Below are 20,099 nucleotides of genomic sequence, written 5' to 3'. Positions count from 1 at the left end.
TAATTCTGTTGGTTTATTTTAGTAAACTGAAAAACAGGAAACTTGATACCAACTTAATTGAGGTAGTGGTCTGCCGGAAGGAAATAAAACATGAATCATGTTTAACAAACAAATAAATACAATTTAGTAGGTGAATACATTCAACTTTGAAAACATTAAAAAGTGTTAAGCTCAAAATGGGTTGAAAAATTCAGTCTAATCATCATGAAGAAAAAACATAAGATGCCAAAAAGTCTTACTATACTGGAACAGAATCAAGTCCGATTGCTAGTTGAATAGAGTTCAATTGGAAAGCAGTTGGTACTCGGAACACAAGCACGCTATATCCCAGGTGTGTAAGGTATACTCATTCGTCCATTGACACAATCTCATACTGGATAGCGAGAGAAACTCACTTAGATGTTGGATGCTGTCAGTAGGAACACCTCATGTCACAAGACATGAACTTCATAGCAACTAGACATCGTCTACGTATTAGTTGATTTGTAAGACTTTCATCTGAATTATTTCTTTCCCCATGTATTAGACGGCTGTGTAAACACCACAAACCTCTAAACTTCCGATATCGCAGCTCCATATAAAGCAGCTATATTGAAGCTTCCAAAATTACCAGGAAGCTCAATTGGCCCATTGCATGCCAGAAAACTGACGGCCACAGCACGCTACCTTAGCATGGCAAAACAATGAAAGGACGGACAAGTGACGAGAGAGCAAGCGAAAATTGCTCGGCATATTTATTGCCAGATCCGATCAGGCACACCGTAATGTAATGAGAGCATACTTTAAAATGACTAAAAGTAATTCAACACTAGGAAAGCACAGATTGTTAATTATTTAACTTTGTTTTTACCTGTCAGTCAGTAATTATACATCTCAACTGCTATCTTATGTCGCAAACGGCGTGGTCGATCGAGAACATTCAGAAGTTTGCCGATTCAAGGCATGCAATACCTGCAAAATACAGTTCGGAAAAACGATTCTGATTCGGACTTAACCGATTCAAAAATTAAAACATGGGGATTGAATTTGTTTGTGCAAGGTTTTTTCTTTCCCTTGGAATGACAAAAGGTAAGTTACAATTTATCTTTTAATTATGATGAAACCCTCCAAGAATTAATAAATAAAGGCATTAGCCCAACAAATTCTAATGCTCTAAAACGGTAGTGCCCAACACTCAGCCTGCAAAACAGATCCATGCAGCCAAATGTTATGTTCAATGTCGGGAATCTACCATTTTGTTCTGGAATTTCTAAATGTATTAATTTATATACATTTGAAAATGTATAAATTAGTAAACATGTACACTTGAAGCAAAAGATTTATTTAATACTGAATGATTTTTTGTAAATATCTGTTATGGAAACAAAAATTTACTGAAGAATGGCATTACTTTAGAGAACCAAAATACTGACAGGTTACATGCATGATTAGATGCACTGTTGACACTAAAAGGCAACTTTTAAAGCAAATTTATTGATACTTAGGAATGACTCATTAAACCTTTGTCCTATTCTTTATCATTCTGCCCTTTTTTGGAAAAAATAAATTAGTCATTTAAGCATCATTATATTGCATTCACTGCATTTTTACTTTACTTAAATTTGTATAAAGAAGACGAATAAGAATAATTTAGTTTTTGCAGTGTGCAGTGTTTTTTTTTTTTTTTTTTTTCAATTACAAACAAGTGCTTTGATGAAGTAGTAGCATTCACATAGAAGTTTAGCTTATTCACATTTCCAAATATTGGCAATTTTAATATTAAATAGTATTCTCTAATAGTAACAAGGTCATGAAAATTTTTATTAAGTCATGAAAAAGTCATGGAATTTTTTCATATGAATAGAGTATGAACCCTGAGCTAGCATAAAAAGTTAACATTATCGTTTTGGTATTTTTTTTTTTTATGTTGCAGATAAGCAATTGCTGCACACCAATTGTCTACAAAAAAATTGAAATAACAGCTGAAAGTTTCATAATTCAACTGTATATATTCTTTTCAAATTCTTATCAAATTATGCCTAAAAATTCAGAATTTGATTTTGCAGTTGAGAAATCAGGATTTCAACTTTTTTATTAACTTTCTTTTTTTAGGTTCCTATTTATTACAATGATGCTGAAAGAAGGGCTCTTCTTGATTCTGCTGAAATTGCAGGATTAAATGTCCTAAGATTATTAAATGAGACAACTGCAGGTATGTATTTTATTAGAAATAAAAGAAAATTATGGTACAATATTGTGAAATTAGTTTTTATTTGCATATCAGCAAGGTCTTCAGGCTTCAATGAAATAAGATTCAGTAGTTCACAGGACCAGTGTTTGATTGCCATCTTTTGAAACTTTGAATTTTATGTATACAGTAATTGAGGAGTTTACTTTCAAAACAGATTATATTCACTTTTGGATAAAAATGTTTTTTTTCCCTTTATCAGAATGTCTAATATAAACCCTATCGACCCATAAACTTCTTTCGTCTTGGAGTGGTTTGTATGTACTTAAAATGCATAAATATTGGTTTTACCACCTTAATGTTGTATATTCATCCCCTTATTTCTCGCCAGGTCTTTAACAGCGAAGTGGAACTTATCTCTTATTTGCCGGTACCCACTCATTAACTTTCATACATAGAGAGCCCATATCCAAATTTGATTTTGGCACTTCCAATTAAAAAGTCGTTCACAAATAAAACAGCAGAGCGAAGCACTGGCTAAGCATTTCCAATCAAGCATGATACCCGTCCATATTAAGAGATCACAACACCTTGTGCAAGTCTGTTATCAATTAGGCAAGCACTACCTCAAATTGTGATGACAAACTAATAGTAAATAATCAGTGGCGGATTTACTAAGGGGGTGACCGCCCCCTCCATGACCGTCATTTTTTTAAAATCAATAATATAGAATTGAAGGATTTACTAGTAATGGCTACTAATTTCAATCAAGTACATTCCACAAATTTGCTTCAAATTAAGTTTAGACAGCTAGTGTAGTCGAGGATGGACAGTGTTACCCACTTTTTTGTTTTAACCCAAGCTTGCCTCTCCTCCCTTTTTTGAGCTTTAATAATTTTTGTATTTCTATATGTATCTTCCAAAAAAATTTTCCCATGGACTACGCTATACTGGTATGATAATACGTTGCTATGACTTAGAACAGTGGTTTCCAACCCTGGGGTTGATAGCCCCAAAAAAAGAGATTTGACATTTCAAGGGAGCGAGAAGTTTGTGAGGGGCGATAGGAGCCGATTAGTATTTAACATCTTATTTTATTATATGTATAGATTGACCGGGAATTTTCTTTCTATGTACTTGGAAAAGTTTTTTTTTGGCTATTTGAATGCGAGCCCTGTTAAATCCTTGTATTTCTTGAAACAATACACTAGATGCAAAGCGCTGCCTGTAGGGCAGCTCTGGTTAGTTGAGCTGTGACCTTGACTATGTTTACCTGTTTTGGGGGAGTTTAATGAAAAATGGACGTGCTATTGGCTTCGATTTTTGTTGAAATATTTTTGAAAAACACTAAGCAAGTTTCTCAACTTAAAGACATTCCCCTCCTTATTTACCGAAACAGAGGTAAACATTGTCCGAGTTGGAGCTCAACTTCAGAGAGCCTCACAATATGTCATTTCAATACTTGCTGTGCAATTGTCCTTTTCATAATCAAATAATTTGTGGCATTTGACAAGTGATTAATTAATTTAAAATTTGCTTCACTTGTAATTAGTGTTTTCTTATTAGCATAATCATCTATTTCCATGTAAATTTTCTATTTTGCAGCTGTGAAGAACTTTCAAGTGCTTTTAAACATACTTTCTAGTACAGTAGAGTCTCGATAATCTGAGTCTCGTAAGTTTGTGGTTCCACTTAATTCGAGGTGCTTACTTTATTTTCGTTTATATTTTTTTCTTGCCATTACACTTATTTAACTGGATACAGTAATTAATAAAAAAAGGCATTGAGAGGTTGTTATCAACAACACTTATTAAGTGGCACAATATGTTCATATATCATCAACTGCACAATATGGATTACGAAATGCCTTGAAGATAACGTTACATTGATTTGCTGCCTTTTGGAATATTAAAATACCTGATGATCGTCAAAAAGGAAGGTTCAAAACTTGACGTCTCACAAATAATGTATACAAAAGACGAAACAGAAGCCTTCTACAACTAACCATTTTTGTGGTATGTAAGATACAGTTCGTTAACCAAACGTTATGACAAAACTCATTGAAATGGATTCGGGCAACAATTTGGTCAGAATATTTGTTTGGTTGCCTACAAATTTGCTTGGATAAATACAAACCTACAGACTTCGTGGAAAAAGTCTAAATTTGTTTAGAAGTAATGCAAAACGAAATTTATGTTGAAATTTCAGTGATAATTTTTCACGACAACAATACTACTTTTCTTTGTTTAAGGAAGTAAAAGGGGCTACTCCGTATGTCATTGGGAAAAGTGTGAAAAGTTAATCTAGAAGAATTTTCCGGATAATCTGAGCTTTCAGTAATCCGAGGTGGCAGGAGCCCCAATTACCTTTGATTTTGGAGACTCTGCTGTACTTTGATTGAATTGTAACCTCTTAATGATATGTATAAGTCTTTTTTTTCCTTCGAAGTAATTCCAACGTGGAGCATGTGCTGCCCTAAAAGTTGCATGCTGTGTATGGGATTTCAAATCTTTTGTATTCCGTAATTGATTCAAACATTTCAAAACTGGGAAGTTTTTCTAATATTATACAACCTCAAATCAACAGTTAATAAATAAACAGTTTAGTTTTATTTCTGTAAATTATAAAATTGAGCAAATTGCATTAAAAAAAGAGTACACTTGATAACAACATATGAATATGCAGTTTCAAGCGGTAGATAGTTGGAAGAGCTCATATGAATTTGTTAAAGAGTTTGCGTTCAGCACTTGCTATGATTTTTCCTGTTGATAAATGTTCAGTTGGTGCTTTTAATTGAAAAAGTGGAAAAACACCTGTTACTAAATTAGTTATTAGCAGTTGTATGACTTAAACCACCTTATTTTGTACTCATATTGTTAGTTTTGTTTATTAATTTGTAATCCCAATGAATTCTGGCTGCCTTTTTCTTTTTACTCCACAAAAAAAAAAAAAAAACCCTTAACACCTTTTTTGCTCTTCCAAGAAATATATTGTATCTATTAAATATATATATATATATCACAATTGTTACCTTGCATTGATATATGAAGATAATATCAAGTTCAATCTGTACACCAATACACCTTCGCACACATATGTTGCCGATATTGAGAAATATTTAAAGTGCCTTCATTTTTCTGCAATGTGACCTGTTTTTTTTAAATTATTATTCAAAGGAAGTCTGGATTCTTTATCAGTTTCTAAAATATTTTCCTCTTTTTTTATTTTCAGTTGCTCTTGCTTACGGCTTTTATCAGACAGACCTTGATGATGAAAAACCAAAAAACGTAGTTTTTGTTGATTTGGGAAACTCTGCATTTCAAGTTACAGCATGTGCTTTCACAAAAGGAAAGCTCAAAGTAATTTTTTAACTAAAACCTTCTTTAAAGTTTGTGCAATTTTTTTTTTTTTTGACTTATTGTATTTCTTTTGCTTCATACTTATATTTTGCATTATTTTAAAAGATTTTAGGTACTGCCTTTGATCGTCATCTAGGTGGAAGAGATTTTGATTATCGTTTAGTACATCATTTTGTTGAAGATTTCAATGCTAGGTACAAGCTGGACATCATGAAAAACAAAAGAGCAGTCATGAGATTATTTACAGAATGTGAAAAGCTAAAGAAACAAATGAGTGCTAATTCTCTGGTCCTGCCATTGAACATTGAGTGCTTTATGAATGACATTGATGTTTCAGGAAAGATGAAAAGGTACTATTGTTAAATCATTCATGTCTTAGCATAACAAAGCATACTTAAATGTTTCAAAGGATATAGATTAGAATAAATTGGCTTTGAAGTTCGCCAACTCTTGCATTTTCGTCGGTAGGTTTTAAAATAGTATATATTTATAGCACGGAAGTTATTTTCAATTTCATATGACCCTAGGCCATACTCATATGCAGCTGAAACTCGAATATACAGTGGCGGACAATAAAACTGCACCACTTGCGAAAATTCATATTCTGAATAATTTCTAGAGATAACCAATTGTTCTGTAACTCTATCCCCTAAAAAGTATGCCCCAGCTGTCATTTTTCAATAAAAATTAAATCACCTATGCATTTAGAAGACTAGCAACAAATCGAGGAATCAAAAAATTGTTTTTGATCATCCTTCATCGTAACAACCGACAATAGGCTATGAATTTCAGAAATAAGTTAACTTATGTACACTTACCCAGGGTTTCCAATCTTGGAGGATCAATTTAAAATTTTGCAGAGCAGTTAAGTATTTTGTATGGAAATGGATAAAAATAACCAAAACCACTTATCTAAAATTGTTTTATATCTTTAATAATTTTTAGCATGAGTATAAAAATAATTCTTTTTAAATTATAATACAGCTTTAAACAATATTTCAATCTTTGAGTGTAAGCATCTTTAATTTTCTATATTTACATGTTTGTTGCAATAAAATAGCAAAATTTAAATTTGAAAACTTTCAGCCAGGAAATACTGAGCAAAAGAACTTCTTAGCATAGCCGCAGAGTTTCACCATTTTTGCAGAGCAGTTGGCAACCCTGACTTACCTAAATTTTTCGGTGCATTATCACTTATATTCAAGAAGATATAAGCATTTCTTTCAAAAGTATGAATTTTATTTGGAAGTTTTAGGCTAATAACACACCAAGTTTTGAGACTCCCTTTACCAAAATTTCAGAAAATTTGACAGCATACAAGAGATGTACTTAAGTTTAAAACAAAATAATTTAAAATTTGATGAAATATGAATGTTTTAAAGCAATTTTTCACTGTGCACGTGCGAAGTATAGCTATTTATAACCTTCATAATTTAAAACCCAAGAAGATGTACAGCTCATGAAAATTAAAAAAAGATATCAGCACTTTAATGAGCCAAATTTCATTAAATCTTTTATAGATTATGAAACAGAAGGAACCATTCGCATATTTGCATCCCTTGCCTGCAATCATTCTGTATGATTCATGATAAAAAAATCTTATTTGTAAACAATAATTTGAATTGGAAAAGTATTGTTTTTCATGGTAAAAAATGTGTTTGGCTTTTCTTGAAGTAAATTAATTTTTTACTTTACACAATTTATTTCACACTTGATGTTTAGTATTTTGAGTATTTTACATTAATAATGTTCCAAGATTTTTTTTTTAACCCCAGGTTAAAATTTAGGGCATTGAAAGAATTGACTTAGTTAAGAGTTCTATTTAAATGAATTTTCACAATTAATAGCAACAACATATTATATTTTTGGAAACTTTCCAATTGGCGAGCTTGTCGGTCAAAAATTGCATGCAGTGTATGCAACTTCAAATCTTTTTTATCTTGTTAATTTTAAAATTATTTTTAAAGTTAAAAGCTATTATAACAAGTGCTAACTTTAATCTGCACATTTTTTATTCTAATAGTTTATTTTATTAATTTGTATAACCTGTGCTTGATAGATATTGTATAATGTTTGTTTGATTGTAATGTAACATTTGTTTTTTTTTTTCATTTTAGAGAAGATTTTGAGAATATGTGTTCTGATCTTTTAACCAATATTGAAAACACTTTGAGGAGACTACTACAAGATGTTCGTAAGTTTTCCAAAATAAGCATAGCACTTTTTTTTAAATCTTAGATCTTGTTTCAAGCTCTTTTAAACCATTTAACTATTTTATAGTTCAAAAATACAGAGCTGCCACTAGTGACTAGAAATGTAACTATTTTGAAGTAAAGGCAACTATTTTAGTGGAAATATTGGCAAAAAAAAGACTTGCATTCAATTGTAAAGTATAACAACTATTTTATTGAAATAATGACTAAAATACTTCCAGTGTTTTTTTTTTTCCTATTTTGAAAAAATTTAAGAAAATAAGAAAAAAAAAATTAATTTTGACATCTTTAATTCAAATTGTATTTTTTGCAATCACGAAAATTTATGCACTTAGCTCAATTGGTTCGTAGGTTTTTTTATACCAGCAAGAGCTCTTTGTATTGGTGAGGTAAAAATAATGGTCTCAATTTCCTCCTATTTCTTGACATCCTCGTTATCCTCTAACTTCTTCCCACATAATGCCGCTTTCGGTGGACCAAACAAATAGAAATCAGAGGTTTCTAAATCAAGGCTATAAGAGATGAGGCAGTGCCTTCCAGCTCATTTTATCAATGGTTTCATGCCTTAATTGAGCAATATGATGAAATGTCTTGTTTTGGTAAAGAATCATGTCTCTCCGCTGAGATCTACAACATTTCTCTCTCATGGCTGGCTTCAAAAGCATATCTGGGTAGTACTAGCTGTTAATTGTATGCTTTTTCTTGAGATAATTGCAATATACTGCACATTCAATAAGCCAGCCAAAATGGTGTTCAGCAGACACTTGATTCTTAACAAACTTTGAACTCTTGTACCCACTTATAAGAATTTCCATGGTTCATACAGTTCTTCTAAAGTGTACATTAGCTGGATTTACCCCTTTAGCAATCAAAATGTGAATCCCAGAACTTTGTTCAAACAATGGAATTTTCAAGAACTGACATTTTTGAAGTTAATTTTAAGTGTATAACCAGAGAAATATTGATTAATCAGCTGATTAGAACTCTTCCCAGTGATGCTAACTTAAGATCCCTAATTAATCTAATTTGAATTCCCACACCAATTTGTCTCTTCAGTTATTGAATGACCATACGTTTGTGCCACTATGAGAGAAGTTTGCTGCAACATTTTACTTCAGACAGTATATTCATGGTTTCTTCTCATAGTGTCACAGCTTCCCCTCCAGGATTTCAAAATGGCTCTTAAAATAGCATTGGGTGTTGAAACTCACTCAGCTGAATAATGAAATTTGATGTTATTCAAAAGAAGTGTGGTGGCATTGGGTACACCTACTGATTTTTTTCCCCTTCCAAGCAGTATGTTGATATAGATTTGGTTTTTTTAGAACATGGTAAAAATATAATGTTGACAAATATATCACAAGTAAAATTATGCTAACAGCACATTAAACTTCCTTGTCTTCCTGAAAATGCTTCCCAATGTTTAGGTTAGTTTTGCATGTTGCACATCTTTTGCAAAACGAAGTATTAGTTATTTGAACTAGTTAGTTGCTACTTTTATGTTATATTTTAATTCTGAAGGTCAATAGAATTTTTTTAGTTTTTTACATTTTATGAACTTTTTAGGTTTGAAAGTTGAGGATATAGACTCTGTTCAACTCATTGGAGGCTCTACTCGAATTCCAGCTGTAAAGGCATTAGTACAAAAAGTTTTCAAAAAAGAACCTAGTACTACATTAAATCAAGATGAAGCTGTCGCTAGAGGCGCTGCACTTCAGGTAAACATAAGCATTAAATTAAAATCTGCTCAACAGGTTTTAACATACTTTTGATATTGGTTGTGTATGTCATTTTTTTTGTCTGCTAATGTGGTATTTTTATGTATAAAGAATAGTTTCATTTACTTGTGTAAACATGTTGCTGTGTAATATGAATATTAATTAAGACCAACAAAATCGTAAGATATTTAATAATTATGCAGATTGATATGGTTTCAGTAGATCTGCTTTCAGTTACTCCCCAATAGTTCAGCTTGCCAGGTTCCTGAAATGTTCAACCAGGACATCAGAATGCCCCCCCCCCCCCTCGTGTCACGAGTAGTCAGAAGTGTACACACCCTTGGCTGGCTTTTAGAGTATGTTATAGAGCAGTTCATTATCAATGCTTTGAATAGATGGTTACTAATTATGAACTTAAAACAAGAGTGACAAGAAACTAAGCAGATAAACATAAAAATTTACTTCTAAAATGTTAAGATTTACTAGTTATTTTAGTAACAAGAAATACTTTGAATGAAGAATAAAAAATTGAACTATATTTACATATACTTTTTCATTGGCAGAGATGTTTTATAGAAAGTCTTTTTTGACTTTAATCTTGTTGTATAAATCGCCATAAGCTAATCCAATATAAATTTTTTAAGTCAATGTTACAAATAACAAAGTATTTATACACTAGATAATTCGCAGTACAATTGGCTCCATTCTGAAGTAAGTGGTTCTCGTGGAAAGGTGCATTAAAACATATCTCTTCGATTCGTGTTGTCACCATAATGCGAACTTTTTCAATTGCTTCCAGCATGCGCATGGACTGGGACTGACATATGTGGATCACCATCGACACTTTTGTGCCTGTCCCGAAAGTGTTTAAGCCAATCAAAAGTTCAAGTGAACTTGCTTCAACATTTTGTATGTTTCTGCAGCTGTCTTGCTCAATTTGAAGCAAAATTTAATAATAATTATTTGCCTCATTTCCACTTCAACGACAGGAATTTGAGAGCTACTTTTTAAAATGTGCTTTTCCATGAGAACCACTTGCATTAGAATGACGCAGATTGCACTGCACATGTGCAAGAAAACGCTCTTCAATATGCAATCATTAGCACCATTTTTCGGCTTTTCGTTCTCCTATGGTAACGTCAGTTCTGGAAATAAAGAGCGAGACCTTGTAGTTTAATTTCTTAGAATATGCTTTTGAAACATTAGTTTTCTCCCCAAAATTAGAGTTCTACATTAATATTCAGACCTTCGTAACTACTGCCCCAAAAGATATAATTTTGCCTTTAAGAAGTAAATCTTTTGACTTGTGCAACTCGACCTCCCCCCCCCCTTCCAAACTCTGTCTTGAAAAAGTTTTGTTTAAGCTTGTTTTAAGATTTTTTTTTAATTCTAAAAATTATTGACTTATGTTTTATTTTTCCCTCAATTTTCTATATTATTCAGTTTCTACAGATATTTTTTAATTGGAATTTTCAAGGTGAGATATGATAATATAATTCAATAGCCATCAATAAAAATTAAAATTTCTTTAAAAATTTTATAAATTAACCACATGTTTATATTATACTACTCATACAAATAAGAAGATAATGTATCATGCCCATCGAATATAAAAATTTGTAATATGTGTCAGATCTGTAACATTTGCATCATACCTGTAACAGTCTAATACATCCCCCTCCCCTAAAATGGGTTTAAATGTTCACTTTGAAATTTCTCTTAATTAAAAAAAAATCTGTTACAGATATGTTGTTAAACTACCCTATTAACTAAAATTTCTGATCATGATCAAATTGCCACTTTTCCTGATATTCGCCGGCAGATCTTCAGGAAGAAGTGTCACATGTAACAATGCAGCTGTGAAAAATAGGACTGAAACCAATGATATATGCTTACTCCCCCTTATTTAATTTATTTTTCTTTGATGAAAATATCGGGGATATTAATGTTCCTATACAAATATCGATATTTGTATTGCTACTTTATTATGCATATAGAATTTTATTTTCACAGTTAAGTGGCAACTCTGATTTTGTTCTCTGAATTGTGATGTATTTGATTGTATCTAGTTCTTAAAATGATTTGTGAAGTTTAGAGTTGGTTTTTCTTCTCTGGATTTTGTTACGTTTTAGATCATCAAAAAGTACACCTCAATTATTTTTTTTTTCATATTTAGAAAGGGTTTTGCTTTCATTGCCCAAGTCTCCACTAAATAGCTAAGAATGGGTCTGATTAAGCATTTGTAATTTAGAACCTTCATTTTTCTGCTGATGAAGTTAGAGTTCAAGTACTTTTGCTAACATCTCAAACTAATCACTGCAAGTTGAAGCATAACAAACTACCAGTCCACTTTTCTTATTGTGGTGACTAATAGCATCTATCATATGTGTATAATTTGTTGAACCATTCATGATGCTTTGTAATTTTAGGCCTTCATTTTGGCCATCAAGTGCACTTTTGTGAGTAGTGACCTGGAAGAACAGACCCCCCCCCCCCTCAATACAAGTGACTTTTTGTAAATCTGCTTCAAAGCTGAACTTGTATTTCTCCTTTGGCAAGCTGAGCAGTATATTTATTTTGGATTTTATTAATTAGCTATCAAACCTATGACAAAGTTCAATGTGTTATGCAAATTTCATCAAATTGTCACAACAATACTATGTCCAAGCTTATCAGAATACAAAGAGTGAACATGGAATATAATGTTTGCTGTAATTCTAAGTATATTAAGTGTTTTTTAAATCATTTCTCAATTCCACTATAAATGTCAAATATTTGAAGGATCACTAACTATGAGTATGTTAGTATAATTAACAGAGACAATGTGCAAGTTTCACATATTATCTTAATATCTTTTTTACAGTGTGCTATGTTATCACCTACTTTTAAAGTGAGAGATTTCTCAATAACAGATGTCCAACCCTATGCTATAAAACTTGCTTGGAAAGCTGCAAAATCTGAAGACAGGTTTGATTTTTTTTAAAGATTTCCATTTGATTTCTTTTTATTTTTCATTGTTCTTATTGGAGCATTGTGTTGTGTTACTCTTTTTTTTTTTCACATGTACAGTCGAACCCCATTATAGTGAACCCAGGATGTAACAATCTTCTGGTTGTAGTGAACCTTCTAAGTAGTCCTTAGTAAAGCCCTATGTTGGTAATGTATTTTCGAATGCTTGTAATGATCACTAATAGCGATCCAAAAATTTCTAAAAGTTTCAGCTTTTCATAGCACTTGTTCCAGCTACATTATTTGCCAATTTTTTTCTGATTATTTTTCACCAAAACGCTACGGTCCTTACTACATTCCTCACCTATTGTTCCTTTGAGTCTACTGTGAACTTCAAACTGATCATGGCTAAGTTAGGCAAACCAAATATTTTTCAGTTGAGGATTAAGTTAAACTTATTTTGAAATTGGAACGAAGCACTATTCTCAATTTGCAAGAATTCTTTTCTAAATTTATTGTTGCCACTACGTAGCACAATTGTAATTCTAAGGTAGCTCATAATGTTTTAAGCATTTTTGTTTATGATAGAAACTAGAGATAGTTATAGATTTGCTTACAATAGTTGACAGAAAATTAAACGAAATGTACATGAAATGTAAATTTTTGCAACCAAAAATATCATCTTTCATCCTGTACTGTGGGTAAATGAAAAGATACATTTCTACAGTTTTTGCACATTTTTTAAAATATCCGATGTAGTGAACTCCCCTGGCAATCTCTTAAGCCAGTTTGCTGAGTGTTCATTGTAGAGGGGTTTGACTGTATGTACTTAAGGAGTAATCTTTAAATCTCGGTTTGTATATTTTTGTCTCTTGTCTCACTATTTGGGATAATCCTTCCTTCCTCTTGTGCATCTTTTTTTGCAGTCTTTTATTTCATGTGTGTATGAAAATGAAATACATGCAAACAAATCTAGTCGTTGTCACAAAGTAATGACATGAAGTTACTAGCAGAACTTCTTACTGGAATGTCAGAAATACAAAATTCACCTATCTACAAGTTCACTGGTGCCTGCCAGTTTTTTCTTCTAAGAGCTTTGAACTATTAATTTTCTTTTAACCACAAAGAGTACATGCCACATACTTTTTTTTTTTTTTTTTGATTTTAAAAACAATGTGTATAATACGATGTGTGTCATTTTTTAATTTATTAAAATTTTGTATTAGAAATTTTTTAAAACAATTTTTATAATATTAATGTTAATAAATTATTTTCTTCTATTCTTGCATTTTGACCGACTAGAAACATAAATAAATTGTAGCTCTTATGTTACACATCAAACTATTAATAATTGAAGAGTTAACTTTCAAAACAGATTCTATCCATTTTTTTTTAAACATATTTTTTTTTTGTTTTCAGAATCTCTAATGTAAGCCCTATCGACCCATTCATTTCTTTCTGCTCAAAATGTTTTATATCTACTGTAATTGCGTAAACATTAGTTTTACCACCTAAGCTGTGTATATCCATCCCCTTATTTCTCTCTAGGTCTTTAATAGCAAAGTAGAACGTATCCCTTAATTGCCAGTAATCACTCATTCACTTTCATATCAAAAGGGCACATATTCAAATTTAAATTTGCCGCTTCTAATTCAAAAGTAGTTCACTAATAAAATAGCGGACCAAAGCACTGGCTAAGCATTTCCAATCAATCTTGATTCTGTCTGTATTAAGAGATTGCAGCGCCTTGCGCAATGTGAAAGTCTGTTGTCAGTTAGGCAAGCACAACCTCAAATTGTGATTAGTTATAATAAAATTTGTGATCTATTAATGCCTACAATGTTGTTATTTGAATTGGCTTGGGTGGTTTTATTGTTCATACTTAATTTTAATTAGATCAAAGATCTTTTTTTGAAATGTTCAGTGAAAAAAATAAAGTAAGAAGGAAGGAATAAAGTGGAGTGTAAAAAATTGATATTGAAAAATGTTGAATATTTTTTTTCAATCAGATTAAGTTTATTTTTGAAGAAAATATATTTTTTGCAAAAGGGATGATATCCACTATTTTATACCAAAAAGGAATATATCCAAAATAAAATAGGCTATTTAGGTCTGATAAAATTGAGAGAAAATTCCTTGACTGATGCTAATACTTACTTGTTATTCTATCAAAACATAGTGATAGTTACTGTATGTGCATAAAATGTTTTTTTCTTATTGCCAAAAAAAATATAAAACTGGATATAATCCGTTACTAAAGTAAACTCAATTCACTTTTTCAATATTCTGATCTAAGTGTCCAATCTCAGTTGGCGCTGAAAAAAGTAGGATTTGGTGCCATTTGCAAAAAAACATTTTTAGTATTTGAACTTTTAATGTGAAGAGTAAAAATAGTTGCCATTCAAAGCATTTTTATGATAATGTATTCAGTTTCTGTTATGTTTTACTTCCCTGTACATGAAGGATACATATTAAGCTCATTGCTGGAAATACAAAGCCATGGTTTTATGTTCACTTTAGACTTATTATTTTCTATTTAAAATAAGTTCAAAGCAAAAAATACTGAACAATAAAGGAGAATTTTAAGGACAGCAGCACATAATGATTGTAATTGATGCCCTGCTTTGAATAAAATTTATCTAAACTAGTATGTTGTACATAAAAATCTTGCAAAGGTTTTTTTTTATCGTAACTGCAACTATTTTTTCTACCGTTCAAAGCATTTAATGTAAAAACAATATTTTATGCCTTAGTTAATTCTTGGGGTTTTTTTAAAAAAAGGCAATTTGAATTTTGCTTCTACTATTTTTGCTTACTTTTCATGTATGGTTTTTTTTCTTTTTCCCCCTCATGACTGAAATGTATCAAGTTCTTCCAATGTTTTCAATTTAAAAATGTACTCAATGTATTTCAAATAAAAAAAATCGTGATTTTTTTTTCTCCTAGTGAAATGGAAGTGTTTCCTTACTTACATCCTGTACCTTTTTCCAAGCTGTTAACTTTTTATCGTTCTGAGCCATTCACCGTTGAAGCATCTTATGTAATGAAAGATGAAAAACCTAACTTCACTAGTCGTGCAGAAATAGGTATAGTTGATTTTTTTTTAAAGTGTTCACTTAATAGTACACAGTTTACTAAATAGTAAACAAATTTTGCATGAACTGAGCTAAATTGTATATATTACATCACTTTTATTCAAGAAAAATGTTTATGCATGATTACTTGAAGAAATAGAACTGTATAAAGTGCCTGAGTGTGTGCATATGTATATAAATTACAGTAAAGCATTATTTATATGGTTTAAAGGAACTGTATGAAAAATGCGTACAGTGGCTCGCAAAAGTGTTCATACACTCACCATTTTCAATGAAATAGGCATCTATTCATTAATTAGAATAAATATTTTGGAATATGGATTTATTTATATCTGTGATCTGTTTTAAACATACTATATGAAAAAATTTTAATCATATAATAGAACTTTATTTTTAAGAAATCAGTATTCAAAAAGTGCAAAAAAGCTTTATTCAATTTTCTTCAAAATCTACAAATTAGTAAATTACGAAGGTTTAAAATCTGGGCCAATTGTGCCAAACTGCGCCAAATTTCAGTATCTGATTCGACCAAATTTTCTTATAATGCAACTGTTATTGTGTGCTGTGCTTTAAGTTTCAATCCTTTTGCATCCTGTAAATTTTTCAATGCTTTTGAAAAATGGAAGTTATTATTACCTACGTTACTTTAAATTAGCTTATTTTATTTCTTATTTTCTTTCAATATCGACCAAATTCGCGATTTTCGCGTCGAACTGCGCCAAAAAATGCGAATTTATTATCCAAATACATTCACTACAAGAAAAAATCAGCAGTTGCATTCATTTTTTGTCATTGAAAGCTAAAAAGGAGAAAATAAGCAAAAGAGAGGAAAATAATTCTTCACATTCGCCGAAAATTGCGTGCTGTGCTTTTAAGTTTCAATCGTTTTGCATCCTGTAAATTTTTCAATCCTTTTGAAAAATGGAAGTTATTTTAACCTACGTTACTTTAAATTAGCTTATTTTATTTCGTATTTTAATAAATATTTCGTGTTTTGAATAAAATTAAGATGCACTTGTGCAGAAGTGCTTAAGAGCTCAAAAAAACCTTATTATTTTTTTATCTATAATTAAAGCTGTTTAATCTCTACCAAACATACATGCATCTATTTCTTTTAAAATATTTTTAAAAAAAAAGTATTTTCTTTAGAACACATTATCTACTAGCTGCCATGCATAACACGCATCTATTTTTAAATTACAAAACAATGTATAGTTTATTTAACATTATCTACCGGTTATTATTGATGTTTAGTAGGAAAAGTTCCTCTGTTATGAGGTGAAGATTAAACAAATCAATAGTGACGCACTGATGTTGAGTGAAGTTAAATAAAGTACAAATAGATGGTCACGGCAACTAATGTTTAAAGGTGCTCGTGAATAGGTACTTAAAAAACACTTGGCTGTTGTAGAACTGCTTTTACATGGAGAATTTGAGAGGTTATGAAGGCACATGTTAGCACAAGGAATGCAGAACCACTAGTGTTGCTTCTTGAGCAGAGATATAGAACTGCTTGGTATACATATCTGAGTGCTTGGGAATGCTCTCTAGTAGAATATGTCAAAATATGTTGAAAACAATGAGCCCTGAAGGTTGACACAGGACGTTGTATCTTTTTATACGTTTGGGCCAAAGAAGGACCCTAAGGTCAAAGTAGCCCGCGTTACCGTATATATTGTACTGAAAAGGGAAAAAAAATACTTTTCAATTAGATTCTTGACCTTCCAACTCTAGTGGAAAAATGGCTTCTCTCAAACAATTAAAAATAGGATGAGTTTAATAGAACAAATAGCTCTGTCTATTAGTGGCATCTAAAATAATTTTATGCAAATACTTTTCCATATTTTGTTAGTGGCCCATTCATCCCCATGGCCCATTCATTACCACTTTCCCCTACTAATAATTAATCATCCTTGAATTTGAAGTTTGACAGAAAAATCTTAATATTACTACACATCTCGAGCAGTTTCAGGACCTGCATAGCACCTGAAAAGTATTTATTTTGCCCATTGTCTTATAGAGCTGACCACAGTTTTGAAGTCCGTTATACATTGCCAGCTGTGAGGTGGGCTAAGCAGCTGTAACGTTTTAATTGTTTTTTCCTCTTTGTCAAAAGGGGGTGTGACGTTATCTATCATTGGAAAACTGAGAAACCAATATATATTAAATGGTGTATGTCACATTTGAATTTTGTTGATCGTTATTTTATGTAATTAAGTACGAGATTTTATGTTACTTGTTAGTCAAAAGGTTAATATAAAAGTATTACTGCTACTGTTTTAAAAAACTTTTTTAGAAAAGGTTTTGCACCTATATTTTATTGGGAATTCCAAATAATATTATCAATTCTTTATGTTTATTTTGATACATTTGGCTTTAATTAAATCCCAGTTTTCATTTATCTTGCTAAGTCACAAATGCTAATTCAATGATTGTAACATATTTCCTGATCTTAGACACATGTGTGCCTTGTGTCATGAAATGACGAAGTTCTTTTTTCATTTGATTGGCCACCATTCTAACATCGGGAAATGCGCATCTCCAATGCATGTCTAGAAATCCATGCAAATGACTCTGACTGACTATATATATTGTTTTGGTAGCTCAGATGCTCTTTTTAAGGTGCTGTATTTTTAGAGGTCTAGTCTCTGCCCATGCATAAATAGCATATGTTAATCATGACGTCATCGCTTGGATGCATCGTAACGAACGCTAGCAACTTACGCACTTACCGTACGTACGGTAAATGTCGTAGTCTCTGCCCAAAAGACTTCTTCGGTTGAATGTGTAACTTAAATACTTTTCGGAAAAAAATTCTCTTTCCCAAAATTTTTAAATTAAAAAAAAATTGAGAATAGGGTCATATTATAAAAAAGAGCATGATTTTTACTGTATTTTAGTGAATAGGGCCAAAAATTTTCAGAGTGGGACTACAACAAAATTTTAAAAAGTACACTATTTTAAAATTATTGGAATAAAAAAATGTTTAACTTACAAATCAGAGATGAAAGATAATGAAATTATCTTTAAAATGCACTATTGTACAGCTCTGTAGCTCAAAAAAAAAAAAATAAAAAAAATTAAACTTAAGTTATAACTAGTGATGTGCTGGATCGTTAAAAGTTCAGATCTGCGGATAGGGATCACTAGTGTCTAGATCCGTGAGAACTTCTTGTGGGTCAGTACACGCCATAAACTGAAAGCAGATAAATTTTAAATTGTGGGAGCAACAAAGAAATTGCTATTACTTGCAAGCTTAAAGGTTTAACATTGAACTCAAATTTTTCTTTTATGCAAACAAGACTATAACTCCTACTTGGAAATTCCTAACAAATATTAAACGCAGAAAACTTCATTCTTTCATCTAGTGCCAATATTTAAATGCCCATATATAAGATCTCACTGTTAAAACTGCAAAAAAACAATAAGTTGGTTTTTAATTAATATCTTCATTAATTCATAGGTGTCCACCAAGGGAAGGTCAGACCACAGCATTGAAAATTTTAGGAGGGGTTGTTTTCAGGGGTATTTTTCTCTGTTGTATTTGGGGAAGAGCTGGACACCCCTGGGTAATTAGTGTTACAAAGACGAGGACCAAGCTAAGAACACAAGGGTCAAGTCACCTTTTGAGTAAAAAAGAATGAACAAAATTGTTTCATCTGTGGGTTGTGGGGTAGGGAGCTACGATTCCACAAACACTCACAAATATACATGTCAAACTTATCTCTTTCCTAACAGAGTGGGGGGTTAAAAATTAACGTTTTTAATTTCTGAAATGATACCTTATTTAACAAAATGAAAACACCTAACTTACATAGAATTTAAGTGTTTCATGCCTATCTATATTTAGAACTTAAATATGTGTTGAAATTTAGGAATATAAAAGATTTGTTTAAGATCCGTAAAAAACAGAAGGATACAAATCTTTATCTTCCCTGGGATATTTGGCATAACAATAGTCAGGAATTTTTAAAGCCAATTTTTTGAAAAAATTATCCTACAATATTTGTTTCAACTGTTCTGAGCCCACTCTGAACATTTAGGATGCATTCATTATAATACATTACAAAAAAAAAACTGAATTTTTGAGACACAATGTCAAAATTTTAAATTGAAAAAATATTTTTACCTGAAATATTTGTGTTGTTACACTTCAAAGTAAGGCACATGCAGTTTTCTTTAAAATGAGCTATTATGCAACTCTGAAGCTCCCATAGAACTTGAGTTAGGTATAACATTTCAAAACACTGCCCAGAAAATAGTGTTTAACAAACTCAGACATTAGTTACTGATCAATTGTGTAAGATAGATTTTTTTTTATATACATTTGAGGTGTCAGACAGTAGTAGGATTTCGCAAAGTTCCTTGAAAATCTGAAACGATCAGCTTGAGAATTTTGTTTATTTTATTGCTTGATTTAAAATGGAATGACCCACTTACCTGTCGGAAAATAATTATTCTGTACGAACAAAATCAACAGTAAATTTCGTAGGGCCATCTTGCATGATCTTTTACTTCACTCTTATCAATAAATATAAATAAATGCTAAGAATTAAAAATGATGTTGTGTTTGTAGAACAATGACGAAGAATGTACTC

At 31.3% G+C, this 20,099-nt stretch overlaps 1 protein-coding gene across 2 annotated transcripts in view; it reads left to right on the top strand.

Annotated features, from left to right (window-relative positions):
* Positions 1-20,099, top strand: part of LOC129219414 (97 kDa heat shock protein-like) — a 61,573-nt gene that overhangs the window by 13,792 nt on the left and 27,682 nt on the right. For both annotated transcript variants that reach the window (XM_054853802.1, XM_054853801.1), the window contains exons 4-10: positions 2,092-2,191; positions 5,399-5,526; positions 5,632-5,876; positions 7,644-7,720; positions 9,306-9,457; positions 12,321-12,424; positions 15,353-15,492. In XM_054853802.1, the coding sequence (XP_054709777.1) occupies positions 2,092-2,191; positions 5,399-5,526; positions 5,632-5,876; positions 7,644-7,720; positions 9,306-9,457; positions 12,321-12,424; positions 15,353-15,492 (946 nt within the window). The remainder of the gene's footprint in view (positions 1-2,091; positions 2,192-5,398; positions 5,527-5,631; positions 5,877-7,643; positions 7,721-9,305; positions 9,458-12,320; positions 12,425-15,352; positions 15,493-20,099) is intronic.

Source organism: Uloborus diversus, chromosome 3 (genome assembly GCF_026930045.1).
Source record: "Uloborus diversus isolate 005 chromosome 3, Udiv.v.3.1, whole genome shotgun sequence".
Lineage (NCBI taxonomy): Eukaryota > Metazoa > Arthropoda > Arachnida > Araneae > Uloboridae > Uloborus > Uloborus diversus.
The sequence above is the reverse complement of the archived record's forward strand: the minus strand, read 5'-3'. Positions and strand labels throughout refer to the sequence as shown.